Source organism: Cibotium barometz, chromosome 59 (genome assembly GCF_041138505.1).
Source record: "Cibotium barometz isolate CiBa-2024 chromosome 59, ASM4113850v1, whole genome shotgun sequence".
NCBI classification, from domain to species: Eukaryota; Viridiplantae; Streptophyta; class Polypodiopsida; order Cyatheales; family Cibotiaceae; genus Cibotium; species Cibotium barometz.
Genome location: NC_141104.1, coordinates 28,205,099 through 28,224,983, shown reverse-complemented (window position 1 = coordinate 28,224,983; position 19,885 = coordinate 28,205,099). Strand labels below are relative to the sequence as shown.

The following is a 19,885-nucleotide window of genomic DNA, read 5'->3' as shown; positions in this document are numbered from 1 at the left end:
TCATGGCCTTTGATTTGAGAACATCAAAGGCCGATTGGGCCCATGTGTGGGGCACATTTCCAAGGTGGAAATCACCGATGATCAGGCCATGAGTAGGTTGGCCAGTTCCCTCCCTCCTATATATAGGTCGTTTCGGTCCTGGGCCTCCCATCTCACAATCTTGCAACCCCAGAATTGATACAGCTGGGTTTGTGGCAGCCATCAGCCCTAAATGCAAGTACTGGGAGTTCTACAGTTCAGCCACGTAAGCATAGAAGCAAAAACACAGGCCTACCAGCCTTTAAAAGCAAAAACGCAGCTCCCCAAGCTTTCCAGCAGGTGTAGATCCAGGCGGTGGCCAGCATTTAGCCTCCCTCTTTGCACCTCTGCAAGTCATTGGTCAATACGAAGCAGGGTTTACAGCCCTAAGGTCAATCATTTACATTCTCATACAGCAATACATATGCAGAAGCGTTTCAAAGATAAACGATGCAAAACACACTGCTGAAAACTGATTACTGAGTTTTAGAGTTGAGAGAAGTACACAAAACACCCGATTGGGCCCCAATCCACCTTCTCAAGGGCCCCCGCTGCTGGTCCGTGTATTTGCTTGATTATATTGCAAGAAAATGAACGTACACAAGGACTTACTTGATGTCCAAACTCGATGGACTGAGATGGACCTGATTAGGGACTGTTTGGGCTGCCCGTGTGAAGGTGAGTTTGCTGTCGGTACAACCGCCTTGCTGTCCTGCTGCTGCTTAGTATGGTGTATTAACCTTGCACAGAGGCTGCCCCTTGGCTGCGTTTACAGATGCTGCAAAATGCTGCTCTGCTGGCGCCTTGCTTGTGCGTTTACATCCCAGATAGCTGCCTGAAATGGCCAGAGTTGGCGCCTACTTAAGGTCCACCCAGTCCTTACTTGTTCAGACATTACCCAATGCCCACTTTAGGTCCTCACACACGGGTGCCCATGGGCTGTCCACAGCCACCGTGGCCCCAAACTAATCATTGCTAGTGACAATGTGGCTTTTACACGTGGCATGACACCTTTGCCTCTGAAACTTAGACAAGGACTAGACACTGGACTTGGTTGTCCCCACACACCTGACCATAGGTCTGAAAAGTGTCCAGTAGGCCTGTATGACATTATATCTTTCAAAGAGGGTTACAAAAAACTTGTGTTATGGGCATGACAAGACCAAACCCTAATGACCTATATGGCACGTGGCTACTTATCTCTTGGACCAGGGTTCAGAAAATGCTCAAGGGCACCCTACTATGAGAGCTAGGAACTATTGAAAAGGCCAGGACAGATGGTGCACGTGACAGGAAGCAAATACACCTACGGATGAGGGCCCTTCTGAGAGTTATTGGGACCCAATCCTATGTTCTCCTTTCTCTCTCTTCTACATCTTTCTCTGCCTTGCACATTCAGTTTAGAAATCTCTGCATGTTTAACAGGTAAAAGGTTCCTCTAAGTCTCCGCATGTAACATGCAAAACAATCTTTCCAGGCTTTTACTAGTTTTACTCCCCTTGCCCTACTTTTATGCTACCCCACTATTTTAACCTCACTTAAATCAAACTTTTATGCTATAATTGACATCGCGCACCAACTTGTGATGTGATGTGATTTTGGGAATGCCTTGATACAAGTGGATGAGCCCATAATAAGATCTCTCACAAAATGAAAGACATTGTCACTAATGCAGGCATGTTCTTGGTTTTTGTGAGAGAGAGGTGTGAAGAGAGAGATGCCGTAGATGTCTTAACATACTATAGGATTTTTCTCTTGAAGCAATATCAATGTGGTAGACTTGTAAGTTGTGCTCAGTGTGCACATGAATAATTGAGAAGATAGAACAGAATAGAGAGACACATGCATAACACACAAGTACCTAAACTATTGTATATCTATGTACAAAAAATGGAGTACAATAGTGCTCTCCAAGTACAAAATGATACTGAAAATGTTGGATCTGTGATCTCAGCCGAAAACATTGTTGTAGATCAACCCTTGATCAACCTAGACCAAGGAAATGCTCTGCAAAAGGCTCAACCTCTTGGAAGAAATCATATGAAATGATGGAATATCCAACCCATGCATACTTGGGGGTCCTCATGCTAACTCGGCCAATAGCCCACGACTTGCATAAATGCAGTTTTTTTCACACGTTTCATTGCTCGGTTGCTGTTTGTCACAACTTACGTACCTGATGCTAACCACAGGGTTTGCCAGCCTAATCTTGGGTTAGGGGACCCTGAAGAATAATGCAGCTGGTTAATTACATTGGTTAGGGTGTTAATTAGTTTTATCCCCATAAGTTATAGCTATTTATAGGAGTGGAGTGAGCCTATTGAGTGGACTATTGTATTCTATCATGGTGTCGACAGTTGGATGACAGAGGCTTGTGCCTAGCCTTGGGACATGGTCCACTCTGAGCCTTAGCCCTTGTGCTTTGTAAGAGATTTACACATTAATGTTTACAAATCAGGCAATTCTTTGACTAGATTTTGTGAGTCAGATTGGGCAGTCTTCTTCCACCGCCAACCTCTGTGAGTAAGCAGTAAAATGTTGTGTTCTTTCTCTGTGTACAAGCTTTTCATTGCTCTAGTTTCCTTGCCCTACACCAACATGTGGTATCAGAGCTAGGTTAACCTTACGATTGTGCTGTTGCTGCTGACTATCTTGACCAAGTGAAGTGTGTGGCTAACGAGCACTTGATGGTGCTGTTGAGGCGACACAAAAGCTCACAACTCAGCGGTGAGTCAGGTGCAGAAGAGGTGCTGAGCTGTGCAACAAGTGCAGCAGCAGGCGAAGCAGACCAACAGGGCAGAACAGCATAGCAACTGGCAGCGTGGCAACTGCAACAGGCAACAGGTTCAGCAATGGGCGGTGCAACCAGTCCTAGCGTTGCTAAAGGCTGTGGAACAGGCAGTTGAAGGCCGTGCAACTAGTTTTGGCGCTGCAAAAGGTGGTGGAAGAGGTGCCATAGGACGCTGCAATGGTGGCTATTGGTGGCACAAACAGCAGAAAGGGCTGAGTTGGCAGCATAGTTGTTTCCGTACTCTGCAACAAATACTCAAGTACAATCAAAGCAAGTCATCAAGTATACCATTTTGATATAGTGCAGTTCTACTATATTCTTGTTACAGGTCTACATACTTGCAGGCACACAACACAGTCTTGGGATACGTGCTGCAATTGATGATTTTGCAAAAACATAATATGGTGGAATGCATGCCTCATATAGAGATCCCAGATGATCATGTTTGTGAAGGTTGCATTCTTGGCAAAATGCATAGGAAGCCATTCCCAAGAGATGGTTGAGCGAGAGCTAATGGTAAATTATAGCTCAATCATAGTGATGTTTGTGGTCCTATGAGGACACCATCTTTGGGGGGACATCTATATTTTGTCACATACATTGATGACTACACCAGGTTCAGCCTCTCTCTCTTGATGCTACTATTTACAGCTAGGCTAAATTAGTCCCTAGATGGCTGATTCGTACTCTTGAAGATAGCAAACTTTCAGCTCATTTGGAAAGCAGGACAAGGGTAGGAAAAAAAGGTGAACCAAGTAGGCATGAGAGTGACTATGCTTGTATGGGTAGTTGTACTATGTAGGATTCAGATGAGCTGGCTTCTTATGAGCAGGCTCAAGGCAATGAACATTGGGAAAAGGCCATGGAGGATGAATATAGTTCCATTATCAAGAATGGTGCATGGAAACTTGTTAATTTGTTTCCTGGTAAAAATGTTATTGGTACAAAATGGGTGTACAGAGTCAAGTGGAAGCTAGATGGATCTATTGACACATTCAAAAGAGAAGGGAATAGACTATGAAGAGATGTTTGCCCTTACGTCAAAGATGATTACTATCAGGACAGTCACTGCATTGGCATCACATCATGGATGGAGTATGCATCAATTGGATATCAAGACGACGTTCTTTGGAATAGGTCTATGTGTGTCAGCCTCTTGGCTTTGTGGTTGCATGCCATGAACACAAAGTATGCCTTTTGAAGAAGGCACTTTATGGACTTAAGCAGGCTCCAAGCGCATTTGACCAGCCATGGGTTCCATAATAGTCCAATTGAAAGTACTTTGTATGTGCACATTGATGGTGTAGACATAGTGGTCATCATACTCTATGTTGATGACATAATTTTGATAGGGAGTAATCAACAAAAAAATTTATAGCTGAATTACATAGAGCTTTTGAAGTATCAGATCTTGGCCAATTGCACTTTTACTTGCGTATTTAGTTTATGCAAACAGATCGTGGAATTATAATGTCTCAATCTAAGTACTTATGTAAGCTTTTGAATATGTTTGGCATGGAAGATTGCAACCCTATCTCTACACCAATTGAGACAGGTATGAGGCGTACTAGCCATGATGAAGATGAGTCTTTTGATGCTACTATTTACAGCCAGGCTGTTGGATGCCTCATATGCTTATGCAACACATGGCCATATATTTCTTATAGTGTATCCGTGTTGAGCCTTGATGCAGATGAGCCTTTTAATGCTACTATTTATAGCTAGGCTGTTGGATGCTTGATATACTTATGCAACACATGACCATATATTTCGTATGGTGCATCCCTGTTGAGTAAGTTTGAGTTTATGCGTAGCCTAGGGATAAAGCATTGGCAAGCTGCAAAGCGAGTGTTTAGATAGCTCCAAGGTACTCAGTCTTATGTGATATACTATGCCAGGGGGGCTGGCTGATTTTCAGCTTTATGCTTACAATGATTCAGACTGGGTTGGAGACTATGCTACCATTGTAACTATTTGGCCCTCCTAGCTCTATTTCACATGATGGAACCCTTGCCCGGACACCAGACAGGTGGAAGAAGGCATGGGGACAGGGACCATAAGGTTTGCTCAAGAAAAAGCACCAGAGAAGAGCAAAAAGTCAAACTAGGTTGACTACAAGCCAAGAGCACCAGTGGCAAGAGGAGACTGAGCCAAACCAAAAAGCTAAAAGTTGCTTTTCCAAAAATCAGCTCTAGGGCCAGAAAGCAAGACCCTGAAGTTAGAAAAGCAAAACACAAGATCTTTGATTAAAGTTGAGTAATATCTTATTGTACAGCTCCAGGGCCAAAAAGCAAGACCCTGAAGCTAGAAAAGTAAAACACAAGATCTTTGATTAAAGTTGAGTAATATCTTATGTGAAAGACCAAAAACAAATCAAAAAGCAAAAATAAAAGCTTGGCAAGCTTTTTGGCAAAAAGCAAGACCTCACACGGGTACAATCAAGGTGTGGCCATCATCGTTGGAGGAGCGAAGATCTTCATGATCAAGGCTTAGAATTCTTCATCATCTTCTTGGGGAAGAACTCTATTTGTACGGCCGCCTCCAGCACCTGCCTGTGTGCTGCTTGGAGCTGTTGTACCAGATTGATCGCCACCCCCTGAGCTATCTCCACCGCCAGCTCCACCCTATGCTACCAACTGATGCCAGCGCTGTCTACTGAGATTTACACCGCAGCTGTTGCTACCCACTGTACGCCATTGCTCGAGCCATCTAACGCGGCCGCCACCTTCTATACCACTGTTGCCTCCAGAACTGCTAGGTTGTGCCACCTATAGCTAGAGCCGCATGCTGCAGCTGTCTTCTGTGCGCTAGTTGCCGTCTGAACCTCCATCTATCGCCGCTGCCGTTGCCCCTGTCCCTCCCACTGTGCGTTGCTAGCCAGTGTAGCCCAAATCCAAGCTTGTAAACAAGACACACAGTAGATATATGCAAATGACAAGTGTATGATGTCCAATCCAAAGTGGATGCCCAATCCTAGAATTGATACGGCCCCAACAAGATGGTACAAAATTGGGTGGCGTTGTTCGATAGCTGGCGGCGCTGGCAGCTTTGTCAGGCGACGACTGGTTGCCTGATTTGGATCTGGACTTGGATTTGGACTTAGATCTGGACTTGGATCTTGACTTGGATCTAGACTTGGATTTGGACGTAGATTTGGATTTGGACTTGGATCTAGTACTAGCCTGGTGAGAGATTCTTGTGGGTCATCCCCGTGGTGTGCTCGGCATAAGAGATCTTGTGCCTCGACATCGACTTCGACTTGGGATTCCACATCGGCATATTTGTTTGCTTTTGTATTCATAATTGTATTGATCTTGGCTTGCGAGCCCGTGGATTCTTCCTGAATAAATTCTTGAAAGGGAGCTGAGCCTGTTCCCCGCTCATTGTGTGTGTACTGTGCAAAGTTCGCTAAACCCTTCTCTCTCTCTCTCTCTCTCTCTCTCTCTCTTTGAGGTGCCTGATTGATCAGGCCAAGGCACGGAGGGAACGGCTCTATTGTTGCTTTGTGGATTTCCGCAAGGCATTTGATACTGTGCCCAGAGAGCGCCTCTTTCAGTGACTACAGACACTAGGCATACCTTCAGACATGATGTGGGGCATATACAGGCTATATGAGCAGGTCTTTGGGAGAGTCCAATGCCCAGGAGGCTTGTCCGACACAGTTGCTAGCACCATTGGTGTGAAGCAGGGGTGCCCGCTCTCCCCCATGCTCTTTGGGCTCTATATTGATGAGGTGGTTGATTACATCACACAGGGAGGAGGCTCTGGGGTTGAGCTATCAGGTATTACTGTCCATGTTATGCTTTATGCTGATGACATCGTCTTGGTATCCGACACGCAGGTTGGGCTTCAAAGACACCTTGTGGCTCTTGATGACTTCTGCGCACAGCAGGGTCTCACAGTGAACTTTGGGAAAACCAAGGTTATGATCTTCCACACCTCACGCGCAGTCAGGAGCCACACTACTCTCACATTAGCAGGAGGGTGGGTGGAGGTGGTGAGCTCTTATGTTTACCTTGGCATCACATTTACTAGATCAGCTGGACGCTTCTCCATGGCTCAGGCAGTCCGAGACAGAGTGACCCGGGGGTATGCAGCTCTTGCTGGCCTTGAGCGTCAGTGTCATCAGGCACATTTTCAGGAACCCCGCACGAAGGGGTGGCTCTTGGATACATTAGTGACACCAGCCTTGATGTATGCAGCAGCGGTTTGGGCACCAGGGCTTGCAGCCTCCACATGGGTACAGCTGGAGAGACCACAGATCTTGATGCTCTCGAGGATGATACGTAGCAAACCATCCGTCCCGCACGACATTGTTTGAGCTGAGTTTGCTACACCACCTATGGCAGTGGAGGCATTGTTCCAGACGATCTCCTTTATATACAGGATGAGGGAGATGGCCACGGAGAGATTATCCCGCTGAGCTTTTGAGGCATCCAGACAGCTGGCCGAGGCTGGACACACTGGATCTTGGTATGCACAGATGCTACAGTGGTTCTCACATCATGGGATAGACATTGAGCGGTTGCCACCTTTTCAGTATGATCAGTCTGCTCCACGGGGTTACCTCTCTCTCAATGAGAGGAACATAGTGATGAGACATGACATATGGCAGCACTACATACAGGAGACATGGACAGCACCAGAGAGCCCGCTACCACCGAAGATGCTGTATTACAGAGACCACTTTATGAGCATCGCAGGGGATGGGTTTATACATCGACCGCGGTATATGGATGTATACATGCCACACAGCTCTCGCGTTGCTATTGGACAGCTACGAGTCTCATCACATCAGCTAGAGATAGAGGCTGGGAGAGCGGCACGGGTTCCCAGAGCTGAGCGGATATGCAGATTGTGCCGCGAGGAGGTGGAGACTGAGGATCACTTTGTATGTAGATGTAGAGCCCACCAGGGGGTCAGAGATAGATATGCAGGATTGTTTGAGGAGCACTCTTCACTACATCAGTTGATGGAGGCCTCGGACCAGCGACAGCTTGGCAGACTACTACTTCATAGTTCTCGAGAGAGACTCCTCCAGACACCCGCTCCCACTAGGGGTGGGAGACAGTCCCAGCTCACAGATTTCTTCCAGAGAGCTATGCCAGTGCCAGCTGATGTACCACGTGGGGTGACCGCAGAGAGAGCAGAGGAATTGAGAGCCAGGAGGAGACCTAGACAGACTGGATATAGAGCACCCCGACTCCGTCACCGAGAGATAGCAGCTATCCGAATGAGACACCAGATGGAGACACATGAGAGGGTAGCTCGCTTTCATTCAGACTTAGGGTACATGTTCACGCCATTCACAGCCTCAGCATCGGCGATGTATGATATCTTATATCCCTCTTATGGCACTGGATGGAGTTAGACATAGATCTGCATAGCATGCTTGTACTACCCCTTCAGCATATAGAGATGCATCTTGCCTTAGCACTCCATCCACATCCCCACCTCCCCTTATATTGTTTGTATATGGGCTCCACCGATCCATGATGATTCATAGTTGTATCCAAACACATGCACACTTTTTCTTTTCTTTCTTTTCTTCCGATGACCGGAAGAACACAGTTGTATGATTTTTTTTGTCTCATAGGCCGACTTTGGCCTCTCGTAGACGTTAATATCTCTCTCTCTCTCTCTCTCTCTCTCTCTCTCTCTCTCTCTGTCTCCCTTTTGTCTTTATATTTCTCTCTTGGATACGTGGTGGAATATGTCACGGCATGTCCCGCTAGGCTTACAGTGGTATCAAAGCAGGATTTCTCTTGAAGAAACTTTCTTGGGGTGACAGAGCCATGTTTAGAGAAGAGGGAAACTAAGGTCCTAATGAAGGGAACAACTACCAGGCCGATCCAAGACTTCAAGATGGGAACCAAGGTCGTCAATCCATTACTCATGAGACCGTGGCCATGTCATCAGAAGAGTACCATGATTTTCAGCAGTTCAGACGACTTCTCAGAGACAAAGAATTCCTTGCTTGGAGAACCAAGAGGGAACATAACCAAAGAAGGGCTCAAATGTTTGAAGATTTCATCAAGGATCGAGCCACCGAAGCCGAAGGAGTTGAAGCTACTAAAGCTTATCTTCGTGCCAAAGGAGTCACCATTGCAGAAGGATCTAGAGCTACCCGGTCTATTTCCTGTGGAAGAGACAAGGAGGCTATTCCTAGGCTTGCTTTCTCAGATGCAGCTTCTTCGGGATATGTAAGGGAAAGGTAGGCAGAGGAGCCTACGTCAATCGGCAAGATGGACTTCAAGCCAAGAGAGAAGAGTGTCAAGTTTGATGCTTTTCATGGAAAGTAGGATACACAAAAAGCATTATCTTTTGTTAAGCAGTTCGAAGCCGCTTTCAGAGGAGAGGACTTCTCTGAAAAGTCCAAGCTTCGCATGGTTCACATGCACTTGAAGGATGCCGCCTTGAATTGGTGGCTAAAGGTGGTACAAGAAGGGACAGAGCCAAAGACATGGACCGACTTTAAAACTATGTTCAACAAGAAGTTCTTACCTGCAAATTTGGAAGCATATGTGCAGAAAGAGTGGGATACACTCCTATTCCACTGCTCATGGAAATGCTTAAATTTGTGAACGGACTATAACCAAAGCTTATGCAAGCAGTGTATATGGCTGATCCAAAAACTTTGGAGGAAGCCCAAGACAGAGCTTTACAAGCCGAGGCTTTGTATATGCCTTGGATGGATAGCAAGACAAAGAACGACAATCGGGATCCACCTCAAAAGAAGCTCAAAGACGGATCCCCATCAAGAGCCGAGTCTCAAGAGAAGAAAGATGGGAGTGGAGACAAACCTCCACTCTTTCGAAGAAAATTGTCCCTCAAGCAATGTGAAGAATATGTCAAAGAAGGGAAGTGCTTCCAATGTGGAAAGCAGGGACATATGGCTGTAAATTGTCCATTGTCCTGACAGGCCAAAACAAGAAGCCAGAGAGATCGGAAGATCATCAGATTGACATCATGTCAAGAAGTTCATTAGATTGACATCATGTCAGGAAGTTCATTAAGAGGATTGCAGTGGATGCTAGACCATTGCAAGTTTTAACAAAGAAAGCCGTGGGATCTTTGTGGACCAAAGTTGGAACAAAATCCTTTGAAGCATTGAAACTTTATGCTAGCAAAGGACCAATGTTGGTTATTCTAGACCTTTTTGTGGTTGAACATGATGAGATTACATTGGAGCAGTCTTGAACCAAGGAGGCTATGCTGTGGCCTATGAACGTCAAAGACAACAATGTAGTAGATGCATTATCTCGGAGACTCCTGAGCCATGTGGTTTCTATGGGTTACCATATGGATTTCACTTTGATGAAGGATCTTTATGCTACCAAAGAGGATTTTAAAGATATTTTGGAACAGATTACATAATGAAGATTTGGTGACTTCTTATGTCATAAAAAAGAATTTTCTTATGATGCAAACCCGTTTATGTGAGACAAAGGATTTTGAGGCCCGAAGTGACTACAACGGGAGAAGCTACTTCTATTGGCCTAACAGAAAGGACATTAAGCTATATGTTCTAGAATGTTTGGTTTGTCAGAAGATCAAGTTTGATCGACAAAAGCAAGAAGGTTTTTTGCACCCATTGAATGTTCTATGGGAGAGTATTGCTATGGATTTTATCCAAAGACAGGATACGAAATGATGCTATATGGACCTTTTCAGGTTACCAAGAAGATATATTATTGGTTGGATCTTTCAAATCATTGGAGAATACATAATGCCTTCCATGTTAGTTTACTGAAACCATATACAGGGTTACCCCCAGAGGAGCATGTATTGGAGAATCCACCAAGGTGGAAGCGCTAGAACAGATTGTGTTTCATTCTGTGAGAAAAAGAGGAAAGACAGTGGTCAGAAAGTTCCTCTTGGAATTCAAGAATTATTCACTATTGGATGCGAAATGGATGCTAGAGAAGTACTTCAAGGACTATCCAGATGTACTTCAACCTTATGAGGAAGTGGTTGGTCCAGATGTATTTGAAGTACATTCATAGGGATTGTATCTCTAGCCCTCTTCATTGTATATATATTGGATTGGCATTGATCATTGTTGTGCTTATTTAATGGTTACTTGGACATGCTCTAGTTTGAGTGGCAACGATGCCAGACAGTCCAAGGAGCAAGATTTGTACCTGGGTAGATTTGGGTGGCAACGATTCCAGATGACCCATTGGACGGCAACGATGCCAGATATCTTGGACTTCATAGTTGGGCAGTCATTGCGACCAGATAGCCCAGATGACTATTGATCAACAGTTGGGTGGTCATTGCGACCAAATAGCCCATATGATTGTATTGGATTTCAGAGTCGGGTGGTCATTTGTGACCAGATAGCCAAATGACCATTGGATTTCATAGTCGGGCGGTCAATGCGACCAAATGGCCGAGATGACTATTGATGAACTCTCGGGTGGTCTTAGTGACCAAATGGCCTTGAAGATTGGCTGAGCGGTTTCCTTCGGGAGTCAGATAGCGCACCACCGGTTTCTAATGAAACCAGACAGGACAATCCATGAACAGGAGGATCTTTACTTGTGCACTGCATACTGATGTATGTTTGAATTTCTTTGACTTTGTGTGTTGTTTTTGATGTGTGGACAATGCTTGGATTTATGGCATGTGATAGTCAACTGGGCTCCAGACTACCTGACCAGTACCTGGAATACCTAGTAGACGCGAATGATGCATACTTGTTTGTTGATTAGCTTCTGTCTAGTTTTTGTAGGAGGTAAGTATGCATTTATTTTTTCTAACACATGTCTCAGGTCGTGAAGAAATACCATCAAGAACAAAGCCATTATGGACATACTTGGAGCATATGGATATACTTGGAACCTATGGATATGCTTGGAACACTTGCAGTCCGAGCAACTGAGGACAACTGCAATATAAGAGGGAGGAAGTGTAACTATTTTGGCCCTCCTAGCTCTATTTCACATGATGGAACTCTTGTCCAGACACCAGATAGGTGGAAGAAGGCATGGGGACAGGGAACATAAGGTTTGCTCAAGAAAAAGCACCAGTCTTGGTCAAAAAGTAGAGAAGAGCAAAAGTCAAACTAGGTTGACCGCAAGCAAGAGCACCACTGGCAAGAGGTTATTGAGCTGGACCAAAAAGCTAAAAGCCGCTTTTCCAAAAAGCAGCTCTAGGACCAAGAAGCAAGGCCTTGAAGTTAGAACAACAAAACACAAGAACATTAAAGTTGAGTAATATCTTATTGTATAAAGTGTAAAAGACCATAAACAAAGAAAAAAACAAGAACAAAAGCTTGGTAAGCTTTTTGGCAAAAAGCAAGACCTCACACAGGTATAAAAGAAGCATGAACCTCGCCCCCTTTTCATGTACAATCAAGGTGTGGCCATCATCGTTGGAAAAGCGAAGATCTTCATGATGAAGGCTTAGAATTCTTTATCATCTTCTTGGGGAAGAACTCCATTTGCTCGGCCGCCTCCAACACCTGCCTGTGTGCTGTGTGGAGCTGATGTACCAGATTGATCACCGCCACCTGAGCTATCTCCGCCCCTAGCTCCACCCTGTGCTGCCAATTGATGCCAGCGCTGTCCAGTGTCCACAGAGATTTCCGCCGCCATCGACTTCGACTGGGGATTCTACATCGGCATATTTGTTTGCTTTTGTATTCATAATTGTATTGATCTTGGCTTGCGAGCCCGTGGATTGTTCCTGAATAAATTCTGTAAAGGGGGCGGGGCCTGTTCCCCACTCAGTGTGTGTACTGCGCAAAGTTCCCTAAACCCTTCTCTCTCTCCCTCTCTCTGTCTTATCTCTTTACATTTCTATCTCTTGGATACGTGGTGGAATCTGTCACGGCACACCCCGCTAGGCTTACAACTAGACAATCCACTAGTGGCTTTTGTTTCTTGCTAGGCAATTCTTCCATATCATGGCTTAGCAAAAAGAAACCTATTGTGGCTACTTCTACATGTGACACTGAGTACAGAGCAGTCTTCACGGCCATGGTTGAGGAGATTGGTTATCGACTTGTGTGCTAGCCAGCAGGGTGCTACTCATATACTGACAGGTAGTTACAGTGCTATGGCTGTGGCAAGGAATCCAGTTTTCCATGCATGGACCAAGCACAAGTTCATTATCATTACATACGGGAGAGGCTTCATGCAGGGGATATCAGTCGTCTATTGTCCATCACAGGACAACGCGGCAGATCTCTTCACCAAGGCGCTTCATCCAGAGAAGTTCGAAGCTTTGGGCTTGATACCATTTGGGGATTGATCTACTTTGTGTAAATCTCCTACATTTCCACTACAGGGGAGATTTACACATTTTTGTAGTGGACATGTATGTAGGAGTCGGGAGTTTATTAGTGCACTGTGCTAGGCACTTAGTTTATTTACCTCAGTGGCACGTATATGCTTTATGATGACACACGGCACTTTGTACTTGGACCCTTGGTCCTTAGATGTACTTTTCACATTAGTTGCAAAGGGATTCCCTCATACACTTACATGTGAGTCTTCTTCCACCGCCAACCTCTCTGTGTAAGCAGTCGACTGTTGTTTTCTTTCTTTGTGTACAAGCTTTTCATTGCTCTAGTTTCCTTGCCCTACACCAACATGCTCAGGAGTGGTCTGCCAATGCAGACCTATGGATCGGTGGTGAGCTAGCAATTTGTCCTATGTTTAGGAGATCTATGGGCATGACACTGTCCAACCTGTTTGGCACCTGAACTGGGCGCTACTGTCCAAGCCTAGCCGACTGCTCCAGGTGTTGTTAACTGCTCTATATGCTGCCCAACTGGCTATGGCTGCCACGTGTGCCCTGAATACACGGAGGTGTGTCACATTCTCTCCCTCTTGCATTGCATGCAACTGTCCTCGTTGTTTGCAGAGTGTCCTTATAAAGTGCCCACCCGTAGAAGGAAAAGATCCAAGTAAAGTTCATCCAAGGCACCCAAAATCCCAAATATTCCAAGACCACTTCCTGTCCAGTGCGACGGCTCACATTCCATTCTTATAAAGTGCCCACCCATATAAGGAAAAGATCCAAGTAAAGTTTATACAAGGTACCCAAAATCCCGAATATTCCGAGACCACGTCACGTCCAGTGCGATGGCTCACATTCCATCCTTGTCGCATCAGCACAAACACTTGCAAAGAAACCTATGGATGATGAACTTGTGCTTTATCCACGGCAGACCAATGAATATCCTCCAGTAACACATGGGTAGAACACTCGAGAGAATGGCCCAACAAAACTCCGCTTCTGGAACTCCATCCACTAATTCACGGTCTTAGATGGATCACAAAATGTCACATGCATCCCGCTTATGCTGTGGACATGACCTTGTGGTCGGACACTTGGTGTGTTGTAAGCCCTTGTCCGGAAATGTGTCCGCCAGTGTGCCATCGCAGGTGTGTCAAGGTCAGTTGTGCACATACCCTTGGCGTGTTGTAAGCCCTTGTCCGGAAATGTGTCCGCCAGTGTGCCAATCGCAGGTGTGTCAAGGTCAGTTGTGCACATACCCGCACACATCATGAGCCCTTGTCTGGGAATGCGGCAGCGAGTGTGCCATCACAGGTGTGTCGAGGTCAATTGTGCATGTCCCCACAGGTGTCAGTCGTGCCGGTCCTGCACAATGATGTAACCCTCTTGAATGATGTAATGGTGCTAGGGAGTCCCGTACACTTATTAGGCTCATTGGTTGGGTGGACGGTAACCTGTCGATTTCAAATGTCTAGGTGTAGATGAGCCCCTGGTGTGTGTGGGCACATAAGACATGGTAACTAGCAACACCAAGTTGGGGGACATGGATGGCTGAGGGCCATGGGTGGCTATGGACCATGTGGGGTGCCCAAGCTTAGGTGTCTACGCCAGAAGGGGCCAAAGGTGTGAAACACAGGCAAATAACATGTTTGGCCTTGTCCACTTCTAGTTGGCTAGGTCTTGTCACTTTACACCCAAGAAAGCCCCTTCTTGGGTCTCCTATAGGGCTTAACATAACCCTACCAGATTAGCTAGAGCCTAGCATAGTTATGATCCAAGGGAATAATCGATACACCTCTTCATCAAGAGCTTCATGTGTCGTCTTGACACCTATTGGGCCAGGTGCTTTTGCAGACTCTTAGATAAGGGTGGTCTAGCCGATTTGGTCCCCGTCTCGAATTCTTGCAAGACTCCCACAGCTCATGTGCATGCCTAGGGCTGGCTACAAGCCAGATACACAAGGAGAAGGGTGAAGAACGAGGCGACCTGCTATGAAGGAAAACACAGCCTGCAGAAGGTCTCTGAAAGGGAAATGCAAGCATGATTAGTGCTGTCCAGCAGTTCAGCAGAAGCCAGCCAGTAGGGTTAGTCTTTGAGTGCTGAAAACCAGCCCAGGGGTTCGTCCATTCTCACTCAGCAATACAACTTCATGGTGGGGCCCTTCATCAGAGGGTTAATTGGGACCCAATCCAGTGTACATCTCTCTGTTTGTCTCTCATTCACTCTCTCATGTGCAAACTGCTCTCACAAGTCCTGTACAGAAACCAGCATGTGTGCAGTTTTCTTGCACACCTGTGGGTAGGCAGCCAGGTTTGTTAGAACTATCCAGCACACAACTCATCAGCGCACACATTTGCAGAGGCTGCCATTGTAACGTATGCAAGTACTGCTATCCTAATGCATGTGAGTGCTGCAATTCAGCACATGTACGGTAACAGGGCTCTATAGCATGAGGTTTTGTGAGGGAGGCCGAGTTGAACTCAATCGTAATTTAGCCTTGTTGAGGAACTGTATATAAAAAATGTGCCTCTGCGTACCGACAAGAGCGACTTGCAGGATGTGCTGAATCTGGCCTCGTGCGGGTTTGCTACCAGTGAACTTGCACACCGGAGTTGTGGCCTCCAAGGAGGCAACGGAGGATGCGAGTAGGCAGTTGAGGGCGGCCTCAGTTGGGGCAAAAAAAAAGGGGAGGGGGGGGGGTGGGGTTTGAGGGGGCGGAAAAAAGGGCAGGGTGCGGAAAAAAGGGGAGGGGGCTCACAAGTTGCAAGTAAAGTCAAATGCAAGGCTGCTTCTTCTTCGTCATGCATGTGAAGGACGGGGGGTTGTCGAAGAAGGTGTCTGGTTTGCATGCTGGCTAACAGGGGCGCTCCAAGTTCAATGTTCATTAGAAGCATACTTAAATTGCAAGGTGTGCGCTTCTTTTTTGTGAGGACTTTTTTTACTTTTCATTCTATATAATTCATTTTAAAACCTATTTGTTAGCAGGTGAGATGTTTTGCAGCAAAGCATTTCTTTCATTCTCATGCTTCTTAATATTTCATGGGCAGATGATATAGATTCTAATATTGAGAGCTCTTATTCTACGACAACACAAGCCAACGTCCAACTTGCCAATGCTGCAAAAAGTCAGAAGTCTAATTCATCACTGGTAAGACTACGACTTGAAGGTTCTCCCCCTCACACCCCTCCCCTCTACAAACGGATTTTCTCACTGCATTTTGTGATTAACAATCTTATTCGTTCTACAAAGCATGCTCACATATCGATCTTTTGAGGTGATGTTGTATTCATTAGTTAATGCATCTCACCACCCATATAGCGGCTTCCAGCTGTTCTCCAAGCCCCAGGGGCTTGGCTTGTTACTGACTTGACTGTGCTCTGGTTGTCATTTACAGATGTGTTGGCTACTGGTTATTTTTGGTGTGGTTCTACTTGTTGTAATTATTGTGTTAGTTGTGGTGCGACCATGACATGTAGCAACATGTTTTCAAAATCAGGTATGCTTGTATATCTCATGCAACTTGTGCGTAGCTTCTTTACCACTTATTGAAAAATGGAGTATCAGTCCCTGCATATCTAATTTAATCATTAAATTTTTTTTTTCAAAATTATTGAATTCATTAATATTCCTAAATAGCTATCGAGTATGTGGTACTGCCTCTGAATGCTAGAGAGGCTCCTACCGAAAGGAATTAAGCTCTAGACTTCTGAGTTCTGTTTCAAATGCTTGAAAAAGTTTGAAAGAAGTCTGCCCAAAAATGCACAAGGCATTCACTGCGGGAAGTAGGAATGCATGTGGATACATGGCCTTCCAAGTGATATAATCTTCCAGGCTGTCCCCCTTGCATTGAGGTGGCATGAAAGGTGTGGGTGATTGGAAAGTCAAATCTTGCCTCTATGTCCTGCCTTTCAGGGCTTAACAGGATATCCATGCAATCGCTCCCTGTGTGATGTATGATGCACTTTTGAATACCCTCGCCATGATTGCCTGTTGTCCCATGACATTTATGTTCGTAATTCAGCCTGATGAAAGAACATCTGCTGATAAAGTCCTTGTATATTCAATAATGGCCACTATGAAGGAGACAAGGTGCTTCATCGAGCTGAAATGCCCATTTTCTCTCTCAAAGTTTGGCTTTCCTACAACTTGAAGCTACTCAACTAGAATGGCTGCATCAATGTGATGAATACTGTGAGTAGTCCCAAGACAAAGCTCAAAACAAGCTAGAGATTCCCCTGCAAGCCATCCTAGATCCCAGAAGACTGCCTTGCCCATGGTTCCATTTGGACTGTTGCATGTATTGATTGTGTCTGAAATGTCTATCACTCTCATGTGTCAGGTCACAAGTCTTCAAAGGATGGTGATGGATGTTTTCTCTGAGGATGCAATGAAGTTCACAAAAAGCTTCAGTTGACTGCTTGGCATTATACAACTTCTGAGAGAGGCATTAGACGTGAAAACGTTCCTATCTCTAGACAATGGTCCTGGTTTTGGATGCAAGGCAACCACAAATAACTCCTCTTTGAAGATAACTTGTCCTTAAAATTGCATGGACGATGTCACTCCAATGAGTAGTAACATGCGCGCATTAGAATCGCCCACCAAACCTTAAGTATGACAGCAAGGCAGTAGAGACAAAGGGATTTCTTGGCACTGCTTGAATTCTGCAGGCATTTATTAATAGCTCAAACCTTCCTAGTGGTTCTTTTCTAACCAGATTGCTCAATTAAATAAGTTATCTTTGATCTTTTCAATTGCACACTAATGAAAATTGTAATGGATAAAACAATAAACTCTTGATTTCTTGGAACTGTGATTTTCAACTCACTTTCATGAGGCACAAGAAACTCTCCTCTCATGAGTGGATGCTCATTTTCCTTTCAGGCTGCTACGAGTGGGCATTGTTCCGAAGGGTTTTTGAACACTCTTTTGAAATTCTTTATTTAGGTAAGAGTTATAGAAAAAATTTCGATTCAATTTAGTTTCTTCCATTTCTCAAGTAGGTTTTTATGTAGAACGTGGATGAAAGTTGTATACTCCCCCAAGCTGCCCACTTATACAACCTTGTTATAAGCTAAATCTAGTTTCTTTAAGGTCCTATCTCAAGCCAAATCACTCCTAATTTTGGAACCTTTTTAATCCTTATTAGATCAATGTGTCATTGATCAGAAAACCACTATCCTCGTTTCCTTGAGTGCATCATGTAAATTGATTACCTTTTTTCTTTCATATTTGATTGAATGTTTTGTTGCATCTTTGTAACTAGAAGTGCTTAAGAGTTTCATTAGATTTTGGGGTTTATGTAGAGGTTCAAAGAGCTCCTCTTCATGGGCCCCCTTCTGTAAAAGGCAGATATATATTATCTGCTTAGAGAATTAAAAAAAAAGGTAAAAAAAAGGTGGGCAAAGTGTTCTGGGTTCATAAAAGTGAAGGAAGCTTGCCCCTTTTCTCTCCCCTAGTGTGTGTGTGTGTGTGTGTGTATATATATATATATCTTTGGGTGTTCTTTCCATGCTCCCACTTTTAGCTTGTGCTATTGCTTGGTCTCATAACATAATCTCTCTCTCAAACCACCTAACCACCAAACAAATACACCTCCCCCTCTCCTGCTGTTTTGCTTTGAAAGACCTAAAAATGTGTTAATTGAGACATGACTGTTGTGCCTAGTGTCAAAAATCATCACAAGTTTTGATGTGTGTTGATCACAACCAACTTTAAGAATTTACGGTTGATCAACCATGTCTTGGCCCCCAAAATAAGATAAAAATACCTTTTGATTTGAATAATATTTATTTGTTTCCCATTGATGCACTTTCATGATTAAATGTTTCTTCCAAATTTTCATCATAGGAGTCAAATTTTGTAAATGTGTGACAATGGGTTTCTGTTATTGGATACTGAAATCACTTGAAATACAGGGATGCCATTCACAAAAATGGTGTGTGTGTGTGTGTGTGTGTGTGTGAGAGAGAGAGAGAGAGAGAGAGAGGTGAGAGAGAGAGAGAGAGAGAGAGAGAGTAAAAGACCCTTGTGAGTTTTTGGTAAACGTTGACAATTTCCTTTCTTTTTCTTTGATGTAAAATCTTGGGAAATTTACAAAGACACGCCTTTGAGTTCCACCTTGGGCCTCTTACTGATGCTTTGGCCCGTTTTCGCCCCACCTCCATCACCTTCACCACCCATACAAGAGCTCAAAATTGGAAGGCTAAAGATTATGAAGTAATGGAGTTAGTTGACTCTGTGTACCAAGGCTTTCTTTACCTGTGGTCACAAAATATATAATTTCCCATTCATAAATCAATGACCTGAAGGAACCTCCAAAACTATATGACTGTTGTGGTTGTTCATGTGATGGCAATACATATTTGAATGACTAGGATGAAAGCAAGGTGGTTCATGCCATGGGTAAGTGGGTTATTGGTGAAACAACTCTATACATTGGATCATGTTTTCACGTTGTCTATGTTGGTGCCTGTTGTTGTAGTACAACTACAATACATTAATATCTGTGAGAACTCTGTTTTTAACCACCATGACCCACTTGTAACTGCAGAGTTTCTTTCACTTCTATAGTTATAAGAGAACTCTCTTTTTAATCACCATGACCCTGTTGTTATTACTACAGAGTTTCCTTTCAAGTTTCCTTTCATCTTCTATATTTATAATACTGGTTTCTTAGCATTCATTTTCACTTTCTTTTTAGTTTCACTCTCATTTGTCGTTTCATTTTGGTATCACTAAAATCCTTAGTTAGCTTGTTTCTAATGGGGAGTTTCATAAGTAGTTTAGTCAATTTTAAATTTTTTTTTTGGGTTCCTTAGACT

At 44.4% G+C, this 19,885-nt stretch overlaps 1 protein-coding gene across 6 annotated transcripts in view; it reads left to right on the top strand.

Annotated features, from left to right (window-relative positions):
- LOC147605675 (syntaxin-22-like) overlaps positions 1–19,533 on the top strand; it is a 34,896-nt gene extending 15,363 nt beyond the window's left edge. The window contains exons 7-10 of one of the 6 annotated variants that reach the window (XR_015265190.1): positions 16,108–16,208; positions 16,456–16,557; positions 17,946–18,008; positions 19,163–19,532. Coding sequence is in view for 4 of the 6 variants with exons in the window: in XM_086793672.1 (XP_086649798.1) it covers positions 16,108–16,208; positions 16,456–16,530 (176 nt within the window). In the remaining 2 variants the exon portion in view is untranslated. The other 5 variants (XR_015265191.1, XM_086793672.1, XM_086793669.1 and 2 more) reach the window with 5 other exon arrangements.
- The last annotated feature ends 352 nt before the right edge of the window (positions 19,534–19,885 follow it).